The following is a 27,558-nucleotide window of genomic DNA, read 5'->3' as shown; positions in this document are numbered from 1 at the left end:
AATGCCAGCAAGTATCTACCCAGGTGTGTTCACAACCCTGGCCTGGGATAACATTGACAGACTTGAGGAGACACTAAGTGGAGCAGGTACATCTCATAGAGTCAATGGCATTGCTGTTCAGTCCAATGTTGCATGCTCTGTGACAAAGAAAGTCCTGCCAGATGTAACCAAGTCGAAGAAAAGAAGCATAACTCTGACAGAATTAATGCTACCGATATACAATGTTGGGCAGCGGGGAGAGCCACCCAGGATTGAGACTTCGAATGTTAACACTACCAAGGAGGTCCAGGATTCAAAAACCAAAAACCATATCTGGCTTCTGGCTAGAATGTCAGACCATGAGGATCAGACCACCAGCAGTTGGACTGGGTTCAACATAAAAATCCGCAGCGACATTGTAGTGGCCCAGGACACTGTAAGCTACCTGCCCACTATCAATGCTCCTGCAACAGCCATGTCCACTGTGAATGAAGTCTTGGAGCAAACACATGCCATCATGCAGACCCTGAAGCTTAACAGAATTGTGTGTGTGTTTGATCAAGCACTCTATGCCAAAGCTGCCGAGGTTATCTGGAAACAGGAGAAGTTCAAGAACATTATAATTAGAATGGGTGTCTTCCACACAATCTGTAATCTCCTCTCTATCATAGGGAACAGATTTCAGGATGCAGGCCTTAGAGATCTGTGTGTTGAATCCGGTGTAATCGCTGAAGGATCAGTGTCTGGAGTGATGGACGGCCGGAGGTACAACAGAGCAGTGAGACTACACAAGCTGGTCTATGAAGCACTTATGAGGCTTGCATGGAAAAACTTCCTTCCATGGCTAGAAGAAAACCATGCAAGGGACCTTCACCATCTGGATGAAACACTGAAGAACATCACAAACTTTCGCATCAGTGTGTCGCAGGGATCCTTCGAAAAGCTCTTGGATAATGAATCTTGCACACTTACCCTGAAGCTCTTTCAAGTTTATCTTGAGACCCTCAGAAATGAACAACTCTCAGCATTCTGGATGTCATACTTGGACATGGTCGAGACCATGCTGGCCCTGGTTCGAGCTTCAAGAGAAGGCAACTGGATGCTTCACCTAGGAGCAATCCGACAGATGATACCATGGTGTTTTGCCTATGACAAGGTCAACTATGCCCGATACCTAACCTATTACTATGCCACAATGTCTCGGCTGCCCATAGAACACCCAGAGGTCCATGAATACTTCATGCAAGGTGGCTTTTCGGTCCAGATCGGTAGCAAGAATCCTTTTGGACGAATTCCTGTGGACCAGACCATTGAAGAGACAATCAACAAAGACACCCAGACACCAGGGGGCACAAAAGGCTTCAGCCTCAAAGTTGGAGCTGTTTCCAGGTTCTACCTGACATCAGAGTACCGCAGTATGTACTTGAGGCAGCTGAGGGCCCTGGTAGGCCAACAATATACTGACTTCAGCCATTCAGACCTACAGGTGTCTAGGATTAGAAGAGATGAAGCCGATGTCCAATCTTTCGTTCAACTGCTGGAGACAGGTTGGGTGAACCCCTTCAACAAAGAGCATAATGGTGAACTTATCAGTTTGTCAACAGCGACTGTAGCACCACCAGATGTAGCCAAAGACCTTCAAGGGGCATACAGTATAGGAGAGGATGCATATCAAACATTCAAGGATGAGCGTTTGGGTACCGATAAGCCAACTACATTGTTTCATGACAAGATGACGAAGAACAAACTTAAAACGTTCTCTAACATCCAAATGAAGACACGCAGACAAGGTCTTGGCAAGGAGGTAATTTTGAAGGCTGACAGAAACCTATTTGGCCAGATGATACTTGTAGCTGAGAACAGAAAGCTACAAATGAGTGATGTCTTGACTCATCCCCTGGGTCCATTGCCATGGGCACTTGCCAATGGTGATGGGTCTATCCGCAAGACCAACAAGGCTGCCCTCGCAAGGGAGTTGGAGAGGAATGCTCGTCCTGCAGAAGTGATCCCCGAGCCCTCTGCAACCATCATTGATGGGATGAGCCTGGTTCAGAAACTGAAGGGAAACAATGCAACATTTGGCCAGCTAGCAGGCACAGCAATGAGTCGCGCTATCCATGAGGGTGCTAAGAGCAAGCGCATTGATATTGTCTTTGACGTCTACAAGGAGACATCCATCAAAGATACAGAAAGAGTCAACAGATATGAAGGCACAGGGATCCATTTCAAGAACATTCAACATGGGCACAACATCCAGCAGTGGAAAAAGCTTCTAAGTAGTTCCTCCAACAAGGCAAGTCTCATAAAGTTTCTGGTAGAAGAATGGAAGGCGAAACACCACAGGGAGAAGCTTGAGGAGAAGGAGCTGTATGTCACATGTGAGCAGCTCTGCTTTAAGATCACCAAAGAACAGTGGGAAGAGGCTGCTGACCTTAAGTCAAATCAAGAAGAAGCAGACACACGCCTCCTTCTCCATGCTCTTCATGCAGCAGAATCTGGTTACAAGTCGGTCATCATCACTTCGGAGGATACTGATGTCATGGTCCTGTGTCTGGGCATGTGCCACAAAATCCCATCCCACCTGTTCCAGAAATGCGGTACACAGAACCGGACAAGATTCCTGGATATCACCACTCTGAGCCGAACATTGGGAGGCAGCGTATGTGATTCATTGATTGGTATGCATGCATTTACAGGCTGTGACACCGTCAGTGCATTCGCTGGCCGTGGGAAGATGACGACACTCAAGCAGTTGAAGATGAACAAGACATACCAGGATGCCTTTCAGGAAGTTGGTCGTTCATGGGAAGTGTCTACCGAACTTTTTGAGAAGTTACAGGAAATCACCTGCCACATGTACCTGCCAACTACCCAAACAACTGAGGTAAACAGGCTCCGTTATCAGCTGTTCTGTGCCAGACGTGGAGTGGTAGAGTCAAGTCAACTCCCTCCTTGCCAGGACTGCCTTTTCATGCATGCACTGCGTGCAAACTACCAGGCTGCGATCTGGAGGAGAAGTCTGCAGAGCCAGCCATGGGTTGCAAACCCAACAGACTGCGGTTGGATGATAGATAACGACGGAAAGCTTGTTGTCAAGTGGATGCAAGGGGCACCAGCACCAGAAGCTATTATACAGCTACTGTCCTGCAAGTGTGTGCGGTCATGTGAACTTCCTCAGTGTACTTGCCTCAGCAATGGCCTGAAGTGCACAGACATGTGCAGATTACAGACATGCCAGAACAAGGGTACTGAAGACGAGCCAGTAGAACAACAGTCAGATTCAGAGTCCGATGTTGAAGATATTATGGAGTAACATATATATATATATATATATATATATATATATATATATATATATATATATATATATATATATATATATATATATATATATATATATATATATATATATGCACATGACATGTTCAGTGTGTATTTACATAACTTGGATTAAATTTTGTTACAAATACTACATCTAGTCACTCCGGGTGGTACCGATATCGTCATATTTGGTTCTTGGCTCATGCTAAAATTCCTGTGGAACACCTAAAGGGTTAACAGTTTTTAAAAATGAGTTTTGAACAGCTTGAGGGGTGTAGTTTGCAAAATGGGGTAATTTATGGGTGGTTTCTGTTATGTAAGCCCCTTAAAGTGACTTCAGAAGTGACTTGGTCCTTTGAAAAGTGGGTTTTGCTGTAAATGTGAAAAATTGCGCATAAAACTATAAGCCCTATTACGTCGTAAAACAATAAGGTTTCATTTTCAAAATGATGCCAATATGAAGTAAACATGTGGGGAGTGTAAATTAATAACTATTATGGGGGGTATCAGTATTTTTGTAAAAAGCAGAGAATTTCAAAGTTAAAAAATTGCCGATTTTTCCAAAATTTCCGAATATTTAGCATTTTTTTATATAGAAAGGTAAAATATATTGACTCCCATTTAGCACTGACGTGAAGTACAATATGTCACGAGAAAACAATCTCAGAATGGCTTGGATAGGTGAAAGCGTTCCAAAGTTATTAGCCCATGAAGTGGCACAGGTCAGATTGGCTTAGGCACTTGGGTACAAATAGGCCTAGGGCTGAAGGGGTTAATAAGCTACGTATATGTAAGGGCTATCATATCAAAAAATAAACTACAGACATGCATCTACCTAAAAATACCAAAGAGAATTAGTCACTCCGCTTGGTACCGATATCGTCAAATTTGGTTCTTGGCTCATGGACTATAGAGACTACAGAGAAAGGATTCAGAAGAATCTAGATAAGCTTGAACAATGGGCAGTGACTAATAGAATGGTATTTACAGGGGAGAAATGCAAGATTCTACATCTGGGCAAGAAAATTACATCTATAGAATGGGAGGAATAGAATTAAGGAACAGCACGTGCGAAAAGACTTGTGTATACTAATAGATCACAGACTGCACAGGAGTCATCAGTGTGATACAGCAGCAAAAAAGAAACAGTTCGAAGATGTATAACAGAAGCATACAGTCTAGATCACGTGAAGTCATTATCTCCTCTACTCCTCCTTGGTCAGACCTCATCTGGAATACTGTGTCCAGTTCCGGGCACATTTTAAAAAACATCGAAAAAACTGGAGCAAGTTCAGAGAAGAACAACCAGAATCGTGAGCGGACTGCAAAGTATGTCCTGCGAGGAACGGTTAAAGGATCTGGAAATGTTCAGCTTGCAAAAAAGAAGTCTAAGAGGAGACGTAACTCCTTCCCGACCTGTGACACCACGTAGGAGTCATGAAAGTTGGTGCCAATCAGACCTGTGACGCCTATGTGGCATCATGGCGGGATCGCGTTCCTGCAGGTCGGTTGAACAGGTTAACTGAAATGTCACCTGACCTGCAGGTACAGGGGGACTGGTCCTTGAGCCAGGGGGGGTGTTTTTGCCCCCCACCCCCGTGGCTACGATCACTGCTGGTGACCTCTTTGTCAACCCCCAGATCTGGAGAGCATCACATGGACGCTAGCTCCAATCAGATGTGGAGGGGCGGAGTAAACTGTGGCTGCCCTCGCTCTCCAGCCTCATCCCGTCCATGAAAGCCCTGCCACTGACTGACTGATCATCGTCTGACCATGATCGCCGCCGCCATCTGGTACTCCCCTCTGCTCCCCCCCGCCATCCGATTCCACCCCCTGACCTCCGCTCCCTTGCCCACAACCTCTGCTCCCTGCCCCGGTGATCACCCCCCCACTGCTGCTGCATCTCCTCAGCCCCCCCGCGCCTGACAGCCCCCTCCTGCCCCCCAGTGATCGCCCCGCCTCAGTGATCACCCCCTCCAGCTCCAGTTTTCCCATTAGGGTTAGAGTTGGGCTAAAGTTAGGATTAGGGTTTGGTGTGTGTTAGGGGTGTGTTGGGGTTAAGGTTCGAGTTAGAATTGAGGGGTTTCCACTGTTTAGGCACATCAGGGGCTCTCCAAAGACGACATAACGCCCGCAGACCATTCCATCAAAGTCTGCCTTCCAAAATGTCACTACTTCCCTTCCGAGCCCCGACGTGCGCCCATACAGTAGTTTGTCCCACATATGGGGTATCAGCGTACTCAGGGCAAATTGGACAACTTTTGGGGTCAAAATTCTCCTGTTACCCTTGGGAAAATAAAAAATTGCAGACTAAAAGATCATGGTTTTTTTATTTTCATGCCCGGGCGCTATAAACTTTAGTGAAACACCTGGGAGTTCAAAGTTCTCACCACACATCTAGATAAGTTCCTCAGGGGGTGTAGTTTCCAAAATGGGGTCACATGTGGGGGAGCTCTAATGTTTAGGCACATCAGGGGCTCTCCATACGCGACATGGTGTCCGCTAACGATTGGAGCTAATTTTCCATTCAAAAAGTCAAATGGCGCTCCTTCCCTTCCAAGCCCCGCCGTGCGTCCAAACAGTGGTTTACCCCCACATGTGAGGTATCAGTGTACTCAGGAGAAATTGCACAACAAATTTTAGGATCCATTTTATCCTGTTGCCCATGTGAAAATGAAAAAAATTGAGGCTAAATGAACATTTTTGTTGGAAAAATTAAAATGTCCATTTTTTTCCTTCCCCGTCACTTTAGTTCCTGTGAAGCACCTGAAGGGTTAAAAAAATTCTTGAATGTGGTTTTGAGCACCCTGAGGGGTGCAGTTTTTGGAATGGTGTCACTTTTGGGTGTTTTCTGTCATGTAGGCCCCTCAAAAGGGACTGCAAATGTGATGTGATCCCTAAAAAAAAAAATGGTTTTGTAAATTTTGCTAGAAAAAATGAGAAATTGCGGATAAACTTTGAACCCTTATAACTTCCCAACAAAATTTTTTTTTTCCCAAAATTGTGCTGATGTAAAGTAGACATGTGGGAAATGTTATTAACTATTTTTTGTGACATAACTCTCTGGTTTAACAGAATAAAAATTTGAGAATTGCAAAATTTTCGCCAAATTTCCGATTTTTTCCATAAACGCAAAAATTATCGACCTAAATTTACCACTAACATGAAGCTCAATATGTCACGAAAAAACACTCACAATCGCTAGGATCCGTTGAAGCGTTCCTGGGTTATTACCTCATAAAGGGACACTGGTCAGAATTGCAAACAATGGCCAGGTCATTAAGGTCAAAATAGGCTGGGTCATAAAGGGGTTAATAGCTGTCTACAAATATCTGAAGGGCTGTCACAGTGTAGCGGGATCATCATTCTCATTTGCACATGGAAACACGAGAAGCAATGGGATGAAACTGAAGAGTAGACACAGATTAGATATTAGAAAAAAGTTTGACAGTGAGGGTGATCAATGAGTGGAACAGGCTGCCATGAGAGGTGGTGAGTTCTCCTTCAATGGAAGTCTTCACAGAGAGGCTGGACAGACATCGGTCCGGGATGATTTAGTGAATCCTGCTTTGAGCGGGGGGTCGGACCAGATGACCCAGGAGCAGGGTGGATAAAAATCAATGGTTTTTTTAAAAAATCAAAAAAATCAGATTTTTTTGATTTAAATCGGATTTTTTTGATTTAAATCGGATTTTTTTCAATAAACTGCTTTTTGAGGAAAATATTTTACCATCCAAAGGTTCTTCCATCATGAGATAAAGCTGAGTTGTTTAACTCAGTAGAATAAAGGCTGTATATGTGTAACATTCACAATGCCATGCTCTTCCAGAGGTTTCTGTAGGATGCTGACTATCCAACAAGTTTGGGCATGTCAACTGAATGGAAAAAGAAACTAAACCAAAAGTGAAACCAAGCTAGAAGTGTGGAATTAAAGGGGCAGTATGAACAAAATGTGGAGGCTATTAATAGTTTATACAATTAAGACATGCTGCTTTTAAACACCTACCTATTGCCATATAGTAAAACAAAAAAGATTTTTACTTACTTTGGGGTCCCCCCCTCACCCTGGCGTTAGATCGTTGCCCCTAGTTTCGTCCGTGTAACTATGGGCGCACATGCGCACTGCTCTCACTTCTCATTTTAATCGTGATTTCTATTAAAAAAAACCTTTTGATTTAAATCAGTGATTTAAATCATGATTAAAATCATGATTTAAATCGATCCGATTTAAATAGAAAAAAATCTTTTGATTTAAATCGTGATTTAAATCATGATTTAAATCGGCGTGATTTAAATCAATCCACCCTGCCCAGGAGGTCCCTTCCAACTCTACCATTCTATGAACATCTGGGGTGCCCCAGGCTCAGGACACACAGACATCCCCCCAAATTGCAGATTCTCAGAAACCGAAAATCAGAGAACTATTTAAACAAGACTGCTGCTGTCCCCCCTCCACCAGGGACTGAGAATCCTCCAGATCTCGATGCTTCTAAAGTGACCTGCACCAGCTCCAGAGAACCCACCTCTCCCTCCAGGAATCTGCAGCTGAGCCCACCACTCCTCCAGTGATCTGCAGCAGCCTCCGAGAACCCACCGCTCCTTCAGTGATCTGTAGCAGCCTCCGAGAACCCACCACTTCCCCAGTGATCTGCAGCAGCCTCCGAGAACCCACAGCTCCTCCAGTGATCTGTAGCAGCCTACGAGAACCCACCGCTCCTCCAGTGATCTGAAGCAGCCTCAGAGAACCCACAGCTCCTCCTGTGATCTGTAGCAGCCTCCAAGAACCCACCGCTCCTCCAGTGATCTGAAGCAGCCTCAGAGAACCCACCGCTCCTTCAGTGATCTGTAGCAGCCTCCGAGAACCCACCGCTCCTCCAGTGATCTGAAGCAGCCTCAGAACCCACCGCTCCTCCAGTGATCTGTAGCAGCCTACGAGAACCCACCGCTCCTCCAGTGATCTGAAGCAGCCTCAGAACCCACCGCTCCTCCAGTGATCTGTAGCAGCCTACGAGAACCCAGCGCTCCTCCAGTGATCTGAAGCAGCCTCCGAGAACTCACAGCTCCTTCAGTGATCTGAAGCAGCCTCCGAGAACCCACAGCTCCTTCAGTGATCTGAAGCAGCCTCAGAGAACCCACCGCTCCTCCAGTGATCTGAAGCAGCTTCCGAGAACCCACAGCTCCTCCAGTGATCTGTAGCAGCTTACGAGAACCCACCACTCCTTCAGTGATCTGAAGCAGCCTCAGAGAACCCACAGCTCCTCCAGTGATCTGTAGCAGCTTACGAGAACCCACCACTCCTTCAGTGATCTGTAGCAGCCTACGAGAAACCACCGCTCCTCCAGTGATCTTGAAGCAGCTTCCGAGAACCCACTGCTCCTGTGATATGTAGCAGCCTCCAAGAACCCACCGCTCCTCCAGTGATCTGAAGCAGCTTCCGAGAACCCACTGCTCCTCCTGTGATCTGTAGCAGCCTCCAAGAACCCACCGCTCCTCCAGTGATCTGAAGCAGCCTCCGAGAACCCACCGCTCCTCCAGTGATCTGAAGCAGCCTCAGAACCCACCGCTCCTCCAGTGATCTGTAGCAGCCTACGAGAACCCACCGCTCCTCCAGTGATCTGAAGCAGCCTCAGAACCCACCGCTCCTCCAGTGATCTGCAGCAGCTTACGAGAACCCACCACTCCTTCAGTGATCTGAAGCAGCCTCAGAGAACCCACAGCTCCTCCAGTGATCTGTAGCAGCCTACGAGAAACCACCGCTCCTCCAGTGATCTTGAAGCAGCTTCCGAGAACCCACTGCTCCTTCTGTGATCTGTAGCAGCCTCCAAGAACCCACCGCTCCTCCAGTGATCTGAAGCAGCTTCCGAGAACCCACTGCTCCTCCTGTGATCTGTAGCAGCCTCCAAGAACCCACCGCTCCTCCAGTGATCTGAAGCAGCCTCCGAGAACCCACCGCTCCTCCAGTGATCTGAAGCAGCCTCAGAACCCACCGCTCCTCCAGTGATCTGTAGCAGCCTACGAGAACCCACCGCTCCTCCAGTGATCTGAAGCAGCCTCAGAACCCACCGCTCCTCCAGTGATCTGTAGCAGCCTACGAGAACCCACTGCTCCTCCAGTGATCTGAAGCAGCCTCAGAACCCACCGCTCCTCCAGTGATCTGTAGCAGCCTACGAGAACCCAGCGCTCCTCCAGTGATCTGAAGCAGCCTCCGAGAACCCACAGCTCCTTCAGTGATCTGAAGCAGCCTCCGAGAACCCACCGCTCCTCCAGTGATCTGAAGCAGCTTCCGAGAACCCACAGCTCCTCCAGTGATCTGTAGCAGCCTACGAGAACCCACCACTCCTTCAGTGATCTGAAGCAGCCTCCGAGAACTCACCGCTCCTCCAGTGATCTTGAAGCAGCTTCCGAGAACCCACTGCTCTTTCTGTGATCTGTAGCAGCCTCCAAGAACCCACCGCTCCTCCAGTGATCTGAAGCAGCCTCCGAGAACCCACCGCTCCTCCAGTGATCTGAAGCAGCCTCCGAGAACCCACCGCTCCTCCAGTGATCTTGAAGTGTCAAGGTGAAAATGTATTTTCTTACATACCTTTTGTACTTATATATATATTTTTATACTGTGAAACAATAAGTTTTCCCCTGCTAATGCAAATGTAATTGTATTTAAAGATGGCCGCCAGTGTTCAGTTTCGTTTCAATTTAGTGTCCGAAGGCTCAAGATTCATTTCCTTAGAAACGAAACTTAAGGAATGTGAAGAAGAGGAGGAATCCACCAGGAGACGTTCGACGAATCAGAAGGACTGAGCATTAGACGTATACTGCTTAAACCCCACCTATTGCCTTTCCTTTTTAGTACTGTGTATTGAAAAATAAAACTCAGTTGCTGCTCTGCTCCTCACTGAGGTGAATGCGGGACATCAGCTAAATTGAATCAGCTACGTGCCTGAGTCATTTTAATTGGTACCAGATGTTCTGCGCTCACATTACAATTTGGAATGACTGGTGAATGAGGATTAATTGTCGTTTACGACCCCGACAATTTGGCAGCCCAACGGGGGGCGTGGCCAGCGATCCGAGACCCTCTGGACCCATGCCTGGATGTCTGTGGATGATACCCGTAGTGGCTGACCTCGAGGACTGATCACCCTCCGAACACGGTAAGTGGCGATCATATACATTGTATGTGTCACACTTGCTAGTGTCTCAGCCGTTATTGGTTTGTCTGTGGTCTCCTTGGGTCCGGGAGGTGACTGATCGAGTGGTGAGATCGAATGTGATCCTGTGCCACGCTCTGAACCAGCAACTGAGAGACGTCGCATCCTGTGCGACCTCTGTACACCACACCTCCTCCACCGGTCATTGTACTCCATTTAACCATCCTACCCGTGACTATTGTCTAGTAGTGAAGTGGACTGAAAAATTGAGCCAGTTGTAGATTGTGGGGCAGCTTAGAGAAAGGGATAGGAGACGCAGCCTCTGTGATATTGTGCTGACAGGTAACTAAGGCGTTCCGTGAGGGGACCACCTGTCCAGACAGGTAACTAAGGCGTTCCGTGAGGGGACCACCTGTCCAGACAGGTAACTAAGGCGTTCCGTGAGGGGACCACCTGTCCAGACAGGTAACTAAGGCGTTCCGTGAGGGGACCACCTGTCCAGACAGGTAACTAAGGCGTTCCGTGAGGGGACCACCTGTCCAGACAGGTAACTAAGGCGTTCCGTGAGGGGACCACCTGTCCAGACAGGTAACTAAGGCGTTCCGAGAGGGGACCACCTGTCTAGTTAGGTAACTTAAGACGTTCCGTGAGGGGACCACCTATATTTTTGTGGAGGGGTCTCATTAGGAGGCTGCCTCCCAACGGTTGGAATATCGTGGCAGGATAGTCTGTAATCACTGTTGTTCAGGTTAGGGACAGACAGGAAACATTGAGCGTGAGGCTCTTTTCCTAGTACGTCGAACGTGAGGCTCCGTACTATATATATATATATATATATATATATATATATATATATATATATATATATATATATATATATATATATATATATATATATATATATATATAGAACACAGTGTTGAAGATCGCTGCCAGTGGTTTTTACTGCAGGAAACCATAGTATTCTGTGAGTCATGTTGCGTCTCTTAAAGCAGCAGAAGTCTGTGCCCCACAAGTTAGATGAGGATGCCGTGGAAGTCAAGACAATGGTCATGGGAGGGCAAGAGGCAGTCAAGAAGCTTATCTGCGAGTTGCGCGAAGCTTAAAGAACAAAGGATGAAAATAGGTTGATGGAGAGGAAGGATCAGACAATATAGAACCCGTATTTGGTTATAAAATGCCTTTGAACTGTGATCTTACAGATTGTAAAATGGCCGCCGTGCCACTGATGATGAAAATGCAGTCTCAGCCAGCGCCCTGTAATGGCGGCGGAAAGAGATCTCCAGAAGCGTAGGTGTGTCCTGTTTGTGTTGTGCAGAATCCAACCTGGGTGGAAACCTGCCTTGTGTGTGCGTACGGACCGTCCTTGGGGCTCCGCCCAGACCACGGAGGATCATAGGAAAGTTTTGTAGAAATTAAGTCTGAAAACTGCTGTAATTTGTTACTTTGTAGAAGATACTGAGCTTCTATCAATGCTGGTTTCTAGATGGGAGGGGCGGAGCGGACCGCTGCGAGATTTCTTTGTCAGTTTTTCTCTTTCTCCTTATCTGCGCTACGTGCCGGAAAAAGAGGGGGGGCAAGGAGCTGGGCTTCGCTTCTCCCTCTTGCGCTGAGGAATGCAGTGCTGGATGGGAGGGTGTGAGTGAATCCCTGCGCGATCTGCTTGAAATTTTTCCCTTCGGTGCTGTGGGCTACAGACAGGGAAACCATGTATTGCATTCCAAAGTTTTCTCTGTCCTTGGTTTAATACACACTGAGAGATTTGTATTTAAAGCAATAAGTACTGTATGAAATTGAAAGTGAAATAGATCTGTGCCTAATCTTAGAGGCAAACTTGTAAGTAATTGAAAGATTGGTAATTACCTGTATCGAGTTGAGTGGTTGATATATAGCAAATTGAAGATTAACAGGGGGTCTCCCTGCTTGATGATAAGGTCCCTCCCCAGGAAATCAAGCCTTTTCTCCCGACCGTAAGCTCTGTGCCCCTCAATCCCAAAGCACCAATATATACTGGGTTGAGACAACTTAGTGCGCCTCCACCCTATGATCCGGCTGCGTGGATCTGTGATGTATGCGGAGTTACTAATTCTCAGTGTAGAGAGGTCTGTTACAATTGTGAAGCAAGAAGACCCGGAGTTGTAGCCCCCACCTTTCCCTTGCTAAACGCTGACAGCAATTCCCCGCTCCAAATACAGCCCCCCTTTCACAGCTGCGAGGACAGCAGAGTTTCTTATCAGCTCCAGCCCTCCCCCCCCTTACACAAATCCAGTCTCATACTAAAATATCCCTTTTAACCCTGTCTGGGAATCTCTCTCCCCAGCCCCGCCATGCAAATTCTCAGATCAAGAGCTTGTTTTAATTAGAGTAGATGACAGACCCAATAAATATACTCTTATAAAACCTATCCCTGTGGGACCTTTCCCTGAAGTTACTGCTCAGTTCGTAATCTCTTCTATATGTTCGGTAAATTTACTGGGGGCAGATTTATTATTACAGTTCTGCTCCAGGATATAATTCCAAGATGATGGTCCTGATAGACCCAGATTCTCCCCCAATAATGCCTGTAGAACCAGTAAAAGTGTTTCTCAAACCTGGTGCCCCTTTTTCTAAAGTCCATCAATACCCTTTGAAATATGATCAGGAGCAGTGTCTCAAGGGGCAAATACAAATGTTATTCGATAATGGTGCCCTGATACCCTGTGTTTCCCCATGTAACACACCCTTGTTTCCCGTTAAGAAAAAAGACCCCACCCGGCCAACCCCCTGTGTACCGGCTGGTACAAGATCTACAGGCATTTAATGCAGTTACTGTTCCAGAAACTCCGGTGGTGCCTAAGCCACATACTCTTTTGTCCCAGATATCTCAGGATGCTGCTTGGTTCATAGTTATCGATCTTGCCAATGTCTTCTTCAGCTTTCCATTATACCCAGATTGCCAGTTCTGTTTGCATTCATTTATCAGGGATGACAATTGACGTGGACAGTTATGCCAAAGGGGGGCCAGCCATAGCCCAAGAGTGTCAGGCCTACCTTGCCAATTATGGCCCCTTGTATCCAGGAGACGCTATGTCCACCCAAAGAGGGAATTTGCCCTGTGATATAGTGTTACACACTGCAGGCCCCGTATATGATTACAAGACACCCGAGCACTGCCGTACAGTATTGCAGACTGCCTTGCAGACAGAGCACACCTATGCAGGACATGCTACAGGTGTGCTGACTCAGCTTCATGGAAACAAACAGAGATCTGTTGCTTATTACAGCGGCCGCCTGGATACGGTGGCAAGAGGAAGTCCCTTATGTGTTCGGCCCGTGTTGTCTGTCCAGCTGTTGCTACACAAGTCTTCAGAGATTGTTTTGGATTATTCACTGATGGTCCACACCCCACACGATGTATATAGTATCCCTGACCAGGTACAATCTAGCCACATGTTCATGGCTGGACAGCTGCGACTTTGGTGTGCTATTCTCAGGCCTACTAATGTGACTTTGAAAAGGTGCGCTGTCCTGAACCCCGCTACTCTTCTCCTAGTTCCCCTGGATCCAAAGGGGGGAGGAGTAGGTGACATATAGGTGACATGAAAAAAGGACACTCTTTTTCTTTTTCTTTCTAGAATGGATCCAGAGGAACAAGATTAGGTTTCCAAACCCCATGATTCTCTAGAATTGATGTCTCAGGAAACGGCTGGTCTCTAGTGTGCCTATTCTAATGCTGATTTTGAGCTTTTTGTAGATGGATCCCGTCACCAAGATGACCGAGGACGCTACTGTACCAGATATGCTGTGGTCTCAGAACATGAGGTAATCAAGGCAGAGTCAATGCCAGCTCATATGTCTGCACAAGAAGCAGAGCGTGCAAACTAGCAGAAGGTAAGACTGTAAATATCTACACTGATTCCAGGTATGCTTTTGGCATTACACACGGTTATGGGCCTATCTGGAGAGCCAGGGCTTTCCTGACAGCAAATGGCCACCCCTTTAAACATGCTGAGGCAGTCCAGCAACTTATGAATGCACTACAGCTTCCCACCCAAGCAGGCATCATAAAGGTAAAGGCACATACCAAAGGCACTGATGGACGGACAAAAGGGTAACGCACTGGCAGACCAGGCTGCCAAGAAAGCAGCAAGCACTCCTGTAGCCTCTAGAGTACATCACCTAGACACCCCACCATCTCCACTTGTGTCAAAAGACATCTTAGCCCGGTTACAAGAACAGGCAAGTAAGGAGGAGAAAGATAGGTGGCAAAGGATAGGGGCTTGCTCTGATACCGTCACTGGACTATGGGGGAGGGGTGAAAAGGTCTGCCTACCACAGGTACTGTACCCAATGATGGCACAGGTTCTGCACGGGAATGTGCACCACTCGAAGACGGCCATGTGTGACACCCTACAGAAACAATGGATTGCCCCCGGGGTTTTCCACCTGCGCAGAAAGGCAGGTACAGAGCTGCATGATATGTGCCACACATAATCAGGGTAGGACAGTGAAAACCCCATCCTAACACACTCCCCGGCCCTTTACCCATTCCAGAGACTGCAGATTGATTATATTCAGTTGTCTAGGGTAGGGACGTATGAGTATGTGTTGGTCTGCATTGATTTATTTTCAGGTTGGCCAGAAGCCTACCCAGTTGCCCAGAAGCCTACCCAGTTGCCAAAGCTACGGCTAAGACAGCGGCGAAGACACTGATGGCTGAGATCATATGCAGGTATGGAGTTCCTGAAGTCATTGAAAGCGATCGGAGTTCCCATTTTACTGGAGAGATCATGTCAGAGGTAATGGCAGCACTGGGGGTAAGTCAAGCATTGCATACTCCATCCACAGAGTAGTGGAAGAGTGGAGAGACTAAATGGAATTGTTAAGCTTAAAATCCAGAAGGCAATGGCAGAGACTGGTAAACCATGGACAGAATGCCTTCCTCTAGCTTTGTTTTCAGTAAGATATGCCCCAAACAGGAAGACAGGACAGTCACCGTATGAGATTCTGCTTGGCAGGAGCCCCAATCTTGAATGTTTCTTTCCACAACAGTTGTAGCCCAAGTACCAGGACTTGACTAGCTATGTGCAGGCCTTACATGGACACCTTGCCAAAGTGCATTTAACTGTCTTCAGTTCTCTTCCAGACCCACATAAGGTTCCTGGACACCATCCCTTTGTGCCAGGAGACCTGGTGTATGTGAAAAAGTTTGTGCGCAGAGATTGTCTCCAGCCGAGATTTGAAGGACCTCACACGGTGATCCTGGTCACCCCCCACTGCAGTAAAACTTGAAGGAAAGAGCACCTGGATCCACGCTTCACATTGTAAAAGAGACCGAACCAGTGTTTAGTCACAGTAGTGACTGAAAGGAAATGTTGCTGTTGTTTTTGATCCTGGAACTGAGGGCTATCCTCGCCCCTACCTCTTTGGTCCCTAATGCAAAAATAAGAATCCTGGTCCCACTATTCTCTGGGTAAACCTGACAGCCCCGGCAAATATCTGGCGATTTGATTTCTGTGATGTAGTCAAGTGCCTCGAGACTGAACAGGTGGTAGAGGGGATCATGCAGTTTTATATGTGTGTTACCAGAAATGACAACAATAATTGTTATTATTGGACAGATGCTGCCTGGAATACGGGAGATGATTGGGGATATAAACCTAGTGAAGCCATGTTCCCAAGGATGGGATGGGTAGGAGTCTCCGTGAGAAAATGTATCTAACAGCCCCAAGGAAAAACCTGTGGTTAGAATGGGTGAGATACAATGTAAGAGTCCAGAACATCTCTGTAGGATGTATTGCTTGTGCTGCTGCGGATAGACACCTATACACACATGCATTGCTTTTCCCTGATGACAACACCACTGCCTGTGTCATGAATTTGTTGAAAGGTTTGAAGTCCACTGATTGCCCAGATTACGTCCCACTAATTCATGAGAAACCCAAACTAAAGGTCCCAGGAGAAGTAACCGTATTAGCTGACAATTACACCTGCTACAATTCCCACGACACCACAGGTACACCAGTAGGCATCTTTGAGACAGGTTTCTGCAAGGAGAACAGTTCCTTAGATACTGATTTGCTATTCAAACATACACAATACATGTACACCAAAGATACCTGATGAACCTACCAGAAAGAGGAGAAGTTTTGATCAGCTCCATATGAGTTATGAAGAAGATCCACTAGTATATATTGATGCCATTGGAGTGCCAAGGGGGGTGCCTGACCAGTTTAAAGCCCAGAACCAGATTTATGCCGACATTGCTTCTATAATCCCACAGGTGCAGATTAATAAAAATGTTGAATGGATCAAATATATATATATATTACAGTGAACAAAGATTTGTCAATTATAGCTGTGATGCCTTTCAGGGTATAGTTGAGGATTTTGGGCCCTAACACTTGTATGACTTGTGCTGCAACCCGACCTAAGAGAATTACACTGAATCCTGTCCAGACAAGATCACATGTAGTGATATAAGAAGCTGACACAGGATTGTGGTTGGTGGATAGTGGAGACATTAACTTTTAGGAGTAGGCTGACAGTAATCCTTTTGGGAAGGAGCTGTAGACCAGCATGTCATGTCACTCCTTACCACCAGAGAACCAGCCACATCAGGTAGGGTAAGACAGATACAGGAGTATTATCCCTGGAGGCCCTCTGACTAGCTAGCTATGCAAAAACTATTGGCTGACCCTGAGAACCAACCTTTCTCATTCTACAGACAAATAATGACCATATGATGGACGTATAAGTGCACCTAGGCAGGCCTAGGTAGTTAGTGAGCACGAAAACAGGTGACGTGCTAGGACTCAAATTAAGACTTTTTACAGATGTGACAAAGGAGAGAGTGTAGAGCTATACTTTGGACGGTTACAGCTGAAATGGGAAGACATGGAGTACAGTCCCATAAACCCACTTGATGTCAGAGTATTGGTAAATACATTCATTGACGGTATGACCAAAGACTTACGAGACGAAATATAGACAGCCAAACCTGAATGGCGAAATGTAGATCCAAGAGACCTGAAGGTTTCTAAAGAAGTTGAACAAATTAGGACAATAAAACGACGTGTCATGAATGCTGGAGCAGACACATTTTTCTTCTCCAGTTGGTTAGGTGGGATCAAGGGATTCCTTCAATAAGTTTGATTAGTACTAATTGCTCTCCTTATAATTGAATCAATAATCCTCTGTTGTGTTATTCCCTTGTACAAAAAGGTTATTGCCAAAGCAACTCCGACTGACACCTTTCTCAATCAAGAAGTAGACCCACCAGAGTACAATGGTACTGATCCAGGGGAGATCCCGAAGTATATTCCCCCTCAAGAGAGTAGACAGAACCCCCCATTCTCAGATGATGCTAAGAGATTTAGTTTAGGGACAGTGGGAGAACTCCATGTGAGGTTAGTGAAGGGTTCAGCTGCCTGGAGGCCTCTCGCAAGGGGAGAGTTTCTGAGGTGTCTGGATGAAGAAATCCACCTCCCCTTTTCCCATCACATGGACAGTCTCGAAGGATCTTTCTTTAAGGGAAAAACTTAGTGTTTAGGGGGGATTGTCAAGGTGAAAATGTATTTTCTTACATACCTTTTGTACTTATATATATATTTTTATACTGTGAAACAATAAGTTTTCCCCTGCTAATGCAAATGTAATTGTATTTAAAGATGGCCGCCAGTGTTCAGTTTCGTTTCAATTTAGTGTCCGAAGGCTCAAGATTCATTTCCTTAGAAACGAAACTTAAGGAATGTGAAGAAGAGGAGGAATCCACCAGGAGACGTTCGACGAATCAGAAGGACTGAGCATTAGACGTATACTGCTTAAACCCCACCTATTGCCTTTCCTTTTTAGTACTGTGTATTGAAAAATAAAACTCAGTTGCTGCTCTGCTCCTCACTGAGGTGAATGCGGGACATCAGCTAAATTGAATCAGCTACGTGCCTGAGTCATTTTAATTGGTACCAGATGTTCTGCGCTCACATTACAATTTGGAATGACTGGTGAATGAGGATTAATTGTCGTTTACGACCCCGACAGAAGCAGCTTCCGAGAACCCACCGCTCCTTCTGTGATCTGTAGCAGCCTCCAAGAACCCACCGCTCCTCCAGTGATCTGAAGCAGCCTCCGAGAACCCACCGCTCCTCCAGTGATCTTGAAGCAGCTTCCGAGAACCCACTGCTCCTTCTGTGATCTGTAGCAGCCTCCGAGAACCCACAGTTCCTCCAGTGATCTGTAGCAGCCTCTGAGAACCCACCGCTCCTCCAGTGATCTTGAAGCAGCCTCTGAGAACCCACCGCTCCTCGTGACGGTCACGATCCCTTAGCCGCTGCCACCAATTGGTCACGAAATCCACAGGGATTCCTGACCACTGTCACCAATATGTCACGGATTGGGGTGACTTTAGACCAACAGACGGCTATCACATGTGCAGGGGGCTTATCTTTGTTATCCCTCCACTGCCACAATGTGATGAAAAAAAAACACACGCAAGGCTAGGGACCTCTTAGTTTACAGCAGGGGCTTATTTTAGGTATCCCACTGCTCTTCAATATACCACGAACTGCAGGGATTTTTGTGTATCCCGCTTACAGTTCCACTTAAACCTTGCAGCTCTCTGGCGCCCCCCTGTCAGGTCAGATTAGGTACTGCACCTAGGGTAATTAGTTGCCAGAAAGGCTGCCTGCTATGTACTGGCTATTGGGCACGCTGCAGCGACGCGATAAACTACTCCCGCTCAGGCAGGAACAATAATTATCAATGCCGCAGTCGCTGCAATGTCACCCAAAGGCCTGCACACGATAGTGCCGCCACCAGCTTCGATTACACGGGTCCGAAGCTAACCCAAAACAGTAGCGTAAATTCCCTTCAGAAGGCTTAGGGTACGTTTTAGAACAGGAAGAACGAACTAGTATTAAATATTACTCAAAGTTTATGCAGTGTTTATAAAAAGTTCTATAAAGATGTTACAACATGAGACATGCAAATATGTACAAAGTAATTATATAAAAAAACAAGGAGTACAGGAGAATAACACTTACATGTGTTCAAAGCATTGCAGGCAACCAGGCTAGTGGAGTTCCCATATGTCAAAATGCATCAGTAGGTCTGGATAGACAGCAGACAGACAGCTCAGGCAAAAACTGAAAAACTCTCTTGGACGCCTGCCAGCACTTAAAACCTACAGCCGTGACCTCACAGAAAGGGCTGGCTTTCCCAAACCCTCCTACCTCTTCAGTTCTCCTAACTGTGCATTAAATATATCTGATGCCCGTAACTTCGCTACAGAACATGTCATAATCATACCACATCCAGCATTCATCTCGGATTAATGTGGGCATTCTAATGAGATCAAATATGTCCTATCTGTCATGCATATTGACAGAGAAATCCCTACTTCTTTACCGGATGGAGTTAGAAGCCCGTGTTTAGAGTGATGGATAGCTCCACCGAGGGGAAGTAAGAATATATATTTTTGTGTTCCTATCTTAAATGGTTGGCCTAATATCTTACAAAAACAGAACTAAGGACTTTCATGATTCTGGAAGTTTCTCATCCAGTTAAAGCTGGTCACTTTCCACTACAGGAAATGCCGGTCGTAAATACCTTGGCGAGGGGGATGAGGGCTTGTGAGCTGAAAGTCAGGAATTTGCAGCTACAAGCTGTTGCAGAATCACTCCAAGAAGGGGGCTTAGCCCACAGCAGGCTAGCAAGAGAACTAAACGTATATGATATTTCATACCATATCGTGACAGTGACCCTAATCTGTGTGATGTGTAGAAGATAAAGTAATTTATTTTTACATCTGTTTGTCCAGATGTAAAATAAATGACTTTATTTTCTACAAGCATTATTGAGTGCCAAGCTTTTTGATACATTTGATTTAAGGGGCTGGAAACCCTACTTGAGCACCTCTACTCACAAATCTATAGAGTGCCGTGTATCTTGTTCTTGATGTGTAGAAGAGCCGCACATCCTGGGTGCAACAGTGACCTCTACCTGCCTGCAGACACTCACCTGACATTGGTTCCCTCCACCTCCAGCACCAGGGACTGGATGTCGTTGTCAGTTATCCTCTTGATGTGACCATTCCGCACCTACAGAGGAAACAAAGTCAGGGGAGGCTCTTACTGGGATACACCCTCTGCTGAAAGACTACATGAGACACACATCATACACGGGGGGACATCACTGCACATCTATGGGGGACGTATACATCATACACAAGGGGACATCACTGCACATCTATAGGGGCCGTATAGATTATACACGAGGGGACGTCACTGCACATCTATGGGGGACGTATACATCATACACGAGGGGACGTCACTGCACATCTATAGGGGCCGTATACATCATACACGAGGGGACGTCACTGCACATCTATAGGGGCCGTATACATCATACACAAGGGGACATCACTGCACATCTATAGGGGCCGTATAGATTATACACGAGGGGACATCACTGCACATCTATAGGGGCCGTATACATCATACACGAGGGGACGTCACTGCACATCTATAGGGGCCGTATAGATTATACACAAGGGAGCGTCACTGCACATCTATAGGGGCCGTATACATCATACACGAGGGGACGTCACTGCACATCTATAGGGGCCGTATAGATTATACACGAGGGGACGTCACTGCACATCTATGGGGGACGTATACATTATACACAAGGGAGCGTCACTGCACATCTATAGGGGCCATATAAATTATACCCAAAGGGACGTCACTGCACATCTATAGGGGCCGTATAAATTATACACGAGGATGCGTCACTGCACATCTATAGGGGCCGTATAGATTATACACGGAGGGACATCACTGCACATCTATGGGGGACGTATACATCATACACAAGGGGAAGTCACTGCACATCTATAGGGGCCATATAAATTATACCCAAAGGGACGTCACTGCACATCTATAGGGGCCGTATAGATTATACACGAGGGGACGCCACTGCACATCTATAGGGGCCGTATAAATTATACACAAGGATGCGTCACTGCACATCTATAGGGGCCGTATACATTATACACAAGGGGACATCACTGCACATCTATGGGGGATGTATACATCATACACAAGGGGACGCCACTGCACATCTATAGGGGCCATATAAATCATACACAAGGGACGTCACTGCACATCTATAGGGGCCGTATAGATTATACACGAGGATGCGTCACTGCACATCTATAGGGGCCGTATACATCATACACGAGGATGCGTCACTGCACAGCTATAGGAGCCGTATAGATTATACACAAGGAGACATCAATGCACATCTATAGGGGTCATATAGATTATACACAAGGGGACATCACTGCACATCTATAGGGGTCGTATACATTATACACGAGGATGCGTCACTGCACATCTATAGGGGCCGTATACATTATACACAAGGGAGCGTCACTGCACAGCTATAGGAGCCGTATAGATTATACACAAGGAGACATCAATGCACATCTATAGGGGTCATATAGATTATACACAAGGGGACATCACTGCACATCTATAGGGGCCGTATATACATGGAGACGTCACTGCACATCTATAGGGGACGTATAGATTATACACAAGGGAGCGTCACTGCACATCTATAGGGGCCGTATACATTATACACGAGGGGACATCACTGCACATCTATAGGGGCTGTATACATTATACACGAGGGGACGCCACTGCACATCTATAGGGGCCGTATAGATTATACACGAGGGGACATCACTGCACATCTATAGGGGCTGTATACATTATACACGAGGGGACGCCACTGCACATCTATAGGGGCCGTATACATTATACGCGAGGGGACATCACTGCACATCTATAGGGGCTGTATACATTATACACGAGGGGACGCCACTGCACATCTATAGGGGCCGTATACATTATACACGAGGGGACATCACTGCACATCTATAGGGGCCGTATAGATTATACACGAGGGGACGTCACTGCACATCTATAGGGGCCGTATACATTATACACGAGGGGACATCACTGCACATCTATAGGGGCTGTATACATTATACACGAGGGGACGCCACTGCACATCTATAGGGGCCGTATAGATTATACACGAGGGGACATCACTGCACATCTATAGGGGCTGTATACATTATACACGAGGGGACGCCACTGCACATCTATAGGGGCCGTATAGATTATACACGAGGGGACGTCACTGCACATCTATAGGGGCCGTATACATTATACACGAGGGGACGTCACTGCACATACAGTGCCTTGCAAAAGTATTCGCCCCCCTGGAGATTTTCAACCTTTTCCCACATATCATGCTTCAAACAAAGATACCAAATGTACATTTTTGGTGAAGAATCAACAAGTGGAACACAATTGTGAAGATGAACGAAATTTATTGTTTTTTTTAAAATTTTTGTGGAAATACAAAAACTGAAAGTGGGGCGTGCAATATTATTCGGCCCCTTTACCTTAATACTTTGTTGCGCCACCTTTTGCTGCGATTACAAGTCGCTTGGGGTTTGTCTCTATCAGTTTTGTACATTGAGAGACTGAAATTCTCGCCCATTCTTTCTTGGCAAACAGCTCGAGCTCAGTGAGGTTGATGGAGATCGTTTGTGAACAGCAGTTTTCAGCTCTTTCTACAGATTCTCGATTGGATTGAGGTCTGGACTCTGACTTGGCCATTCTAACACCTGGATACATTTATTTGTGAACCATTCCATTGTAGATTTTGCTTTATGTTTGGGATCATTGTCTTGTTGGAAGACAAATCTCCGTCCCAGTCTCAGGTCTTTTGCAGACTCCAACAGGTTTTCTTCAAGAATGGTCCTGTATTTGGCTCCATCCATCGTCCCTGTCCCTGCTGAAGAAAAGCAGGCCCAAACCATAATGCTGCCACCACGTTTGACAGTGGGGATGGTGTGTTCAGGCTGATGAGCTGTGTTGCCTTTGCGCCAAACATATTGTTTGGCATTATTGCCAAAAAGTTCGATTTTGGCTTCATCTGACCAGAGCACCTTCTTCCACATGTTTGGTGTCTCCCAGGTGGCTTGTTGTTTATGGATATCTTTGAGAAATGGCTTTCTTCTTGCCACTGTTCCATAAAGGCCAGATTTGTGCAGTGTACGACTGATTGTTGTCCTATGGACAGACTGTCCCACCTCAGCTGTAGATCTCTGCAGTTCATCCAGAGTGATCATGGGCCTCTTGGCTGCATCTCTGATCAGTCTTCTCCTTGTTTGAGATGATAGTTTAGAGGGACGGCCGGGTCTTGGTAGATTTGCAGTGGTATGATACTCCTTCCATTTCAATATGATCCTTGCACAGTGCTCCTTGGGATGGTTAAAGTTTTGGAAATCATTTTGTATCCAAATCCGGCTTTAAACTTCTCCACAACAGTATCACGGACCTGCCTGTTGTGTTCCTCGGTCTTCATGATGCTCTCGGTGCTTCACACAGAACCCTGAGACTATCACAGAGCAGGTGCATTTATACGGAGACTTGGTTACACACAGGTGGATTATATTTATCATCATTAGGCATTTAGGACAACATTGGATCATTCAGAGATCCACAATGAACTTCTGCACTGAAAGTAAAGGGGCCGAATAATATTGCACGCCCCACTTTTCAGTTTTTGAATTTCCACAAAAATGTAAAATAACCAATAAATTTCATCAACTTCACAATTGTGTTCCACTTGTTGATTCTTCACCGAAAATTTACATTTGTATCTTTATGTTTGAAGCACGATATGTGGAAAAGGCTGGAAGGTCCAGGGGGGCGAATACTTTTGCAGGCACTGTATATAGGGGCCATATAGATTATACATGGAGTCACACTGCACATCTGTAGGCGCCAAACACGAGTGCAGACATTAGAAAGATCACACCTCACACTGTACAGAAATGCAAAGTGAAAGCTTCATTACACAGCTATAGGGGACGTGTACATTATACACAGGGACTGGACTCTGGGGGGGTAGCGCCGGACACTCTGGGGGGGGGGGGGGGATAGCACCGGACACTCTGGGGGGGGGGATAGCACCGGACACTCTGGGGGGGGGGGATAGCACCGGACACTCTGGGGGGGGATAGCACCGGACACTCGGGGGGGGGGGGGGATAGCACCGGACACTCGGGGGGGGGGGGGGGGATAGCACCGGACACTCGGGGGGGGGGGGATAGCACCGGACACTCTGGGGGGGGGGGGGGGATAGCACCGGACACTCGGGGGGGGATAGCACCGGACTCTCTGGGGGGGGGGGGGGAATAGCACCGGACTCTCTGGGGGGGGGGGAATAGCACCGGACACTCGGGGGGGGGGGGGGGATATAGCACCGGACACTCGGGGGGGGGGGGATATAGCACCGGACACTCGGGGGGGATATAGCACCGGACACTCGGGGGGGATAGCACCGGACACTCTGGGGGGGGGGGGGATAGCACCGGACACTCGGGGGGGGGGGGGGGGGGTTGGGATAGCACCGGACTCTCTGGGGGGGGGGGGGGGAAAGCACCGGACTCTCTGGGGGGGGGGGAATAGCACCGGACACTCGGGGGGGGGGGGATAGCACCGGACACTCGGGGGGGGGGGGGATATAGCACCGGACACTCGGGGGGGAATATAGCACCGGACACTCGGGGGGGAATAGCACCGGACACTCTGGGGGGGGATAGCACCGGACACTCTGGGGGGGGATAGCACCGGACACTCTGGGGGGGGATAGCACCGGACACTCTGGGGGGGGATAGCACCGGACACTCTGGGGGGGGATAGCACCGGACACTCTGGGGGGGGATAGCACCGGACACTCTGGGGGGGGATAGCACCGGACACTCTGGGGGGGGATAGCACCGGACACTCTGGGGGGGGATAGCACCGGACACTCTGGGGGGGGATAGCACCGGACACTCTGGGGGGGGATAGCACCGGACACTCTGGGGGGGGATAGCACCGGACACTCTGGGGGGGGATAGCACCGGACACTCTGGGGGGGGGGATAGCACCGGACACTCTGGGGGGGGGGATAGCACCGGACACTCTGGGGGGGGGATAGCACCGGACACTCTGGGGGGGGGATAGCACCGGACACTCTGGGGGGGGGATAGCACCGGACACTCTGGGGGGGGATAGCACCGGAAACTCGGGGGGGGGGGGGGGATAGCACCGGACACTCGGGGGGGGGGGATAGCACCGGACACTCGGGGGGGAATAGCACCGGACACTCTGGGGGGGGATAGCACCGGACACTCTGGGGGGGGATAGCACCGGACACTCTGGGGGGGGATAGCACCGGACACTCTGGGGGGGGATAGCACCGGACACTCTGGGGGGGGATAGCACCGGACACTCTGGGGGGGGATAGCACCGGACACTCTGGGGGGGGATAGCACCGGACACTCTGGGGGGGGATAGCACCGGACACTCTGGGGGGGGATAGCACCGGACACTCTGGGGGGGGATAGCACCGGACACTCTGGGGGGGGATAGCACCGGACACTCTGGGGGGGGATAGCACCGGACACTCTGGGGGGGGATAGCACCGGACACTCTGGGGGGGGATAGCACCGGACACTCTGGGGGGGGATAGCACCGGACACTCTGGGGGGGGATAGCACCGGACACTCTGGGGGGGGATAGCACCGGACACTCTGGGGGGGGATAGCACCGGACACTCTGGGGGGGGATAGCACCGGACACTCTGGGGGGGGGGATAGCACCGGACACTCTGGGGGGGGGGATAGCACCGGACACTCTGGGGGGGGATAGCACCGGACACTCTGGGGGGGGGGATAGCACCGGACACTCTGGGGGGGGGATAGCACCGGACACTCTGGGGGGGGATAGCACCGGAAACTCGGGGGGGGGGGGGATAGCACCGGACACTCGGGGGGGGGGGGGGGATAGCACCGGACACTCGGGGGGGGGGGGGGGGGGATAGCACCGGACACTCGGGGGGGGGGGGGGGATAGCACCGGACACTCGGGGGGGGGGGGGGGATAGCACCGGACTCTCTGGGGGGAAGATAGCACCGGACACTCGGGGGGGGGGAGGGGATAGCACCGGACACTCGGGGGGGGGGAGGGGATAGCACCGGACACTCGGGGGGTTGGATAGCACCGGACTCTCCGCCGCCCTCCCGCCACCAGGGGCGCCGCTCACCTTCTTGTCCCAGATCTGCAGGGGTTTGCTGCCGATGCTGTACAGGATGGACAGGAAGCCGGACTGGAACGTGTTCTTGAACATGGTGCTGCCTCCGCTCTGCCCGTCTCCTCCGCAGCAGCCGCGTTGCTATAACGTCACTAGGCCGCGGTTGCCGGGGTGACGCCTCCTCCGTTCCTTATCGTAGCCATGACAGCAGGCCCCGCCCACTGGCGCGCTTGTGTTTATCAGTACACAGTTCCGTCTCCTGGAGACCCGCCTGCGTCAGATGACCGGAATAGGCGGGGCCAAGAGCGCAGCGGCCGCCATGTTTGGTGCTGGCAGTTCCTCAGCGTGATGAGGAGGCCGGGAACTCTGCTGACCACTGAAGAGAAGGAGCGGGGGGACCATAGCAACCGTCACCGGGGGCCGGACCATAGCGACCGTCACCGGGGGCCAGACCATAGCGACCGTCACCGGGGGCCAGACCATAGCGACCGTCACCAGGGGCCGGACCATAGCGACGATCACCAGGGACTAGACCATAGCAACTGTTACCAGGGGACCGGACCAAAGCGACCGTCATCAGGGACCGGACCAAAGCGACGTCACCAGGGACCGGACCATAGCAACCGTCACCAGGTACCGGACCATAGCGACCGTAACCGGGGGAAGGGACCATAGCGACCGGGGACAGGACCATAGCGACCGTCATCGGGAACGGGACCATAGCGACCATCACCAGGGACCGGACCATAGCGACAATCACCGGGGACCAGACCATAGCAACCCTCACCGGGGACCAGACCATAGCAACCGTCACCAGACCATAGCAACCGTCACCAGTGACCAGACCATAGCGACCGTCACCAGGGGCCGGACCATAGCGACGATCACCAGGGACTAGACCATAGCAACTGTCACCAGGGGACCGGACCAAAGCGACAATCACCGGGGGCCAGACCATAGCAACCGTCACC

At 48.7% G+C, this 27,558-nt stretch overlaps 1 protein-coding gene across 2 annotated transcripts in view; it reads right to left on the bottom strand.

Annotated features, from left to right (window-relative positions):
• The window catches only part of CFAP20 (cilia and flagella associated protein 20), a 33,949-nt gene extending 7,132 nt beyond the window's left edge, over positions 1-26,817 (bottom strand). The window contains exons 1-2 of one of the 2 annotated variants that reach the window (XM_077271576.1): positions 26,600-26,817; positions 20,445-20,524 (exon numbers count right to left, since the gene is read on the bottom strand). In XM_077271576.1, coding sequence (XP_077127691.1) covers positions 20,445-20,524; positions 26,600-26,683 — 164 coding nt within the window. In that variant the 5' untranslated portion in view covers positions 26,684-26,817. The remainder of the gene's footprint in view (positions 1-20,444; positions 20,525-26,599) is intronic. The other variant, XM_077271575.1, reaches the window with a different exon arrangement.
• Between the last annotated feature and the right edge of the window lie 741 nt (positions 26,818-27,558).

This window comes from Ranitomeya variabilis, chromosome 6 (assembly GCF_051348905.1).
Source record: "Ranitomeya variabilis isolate aRanVar5 chromosome 6, aRanVar5.hap1, whole genome shotgun sequence".
Lineage (NCBI taxonomy): Eukaryota > Metazoa > Chordata > Amphibia > Anura > Dendrobatidae > Ranitomeya > Ranitomeya variabilis.
Note: the sequence above shows the minus strand (reverse complement) of the source record. Positions and strands in the feature narration are given on the sequence as shown.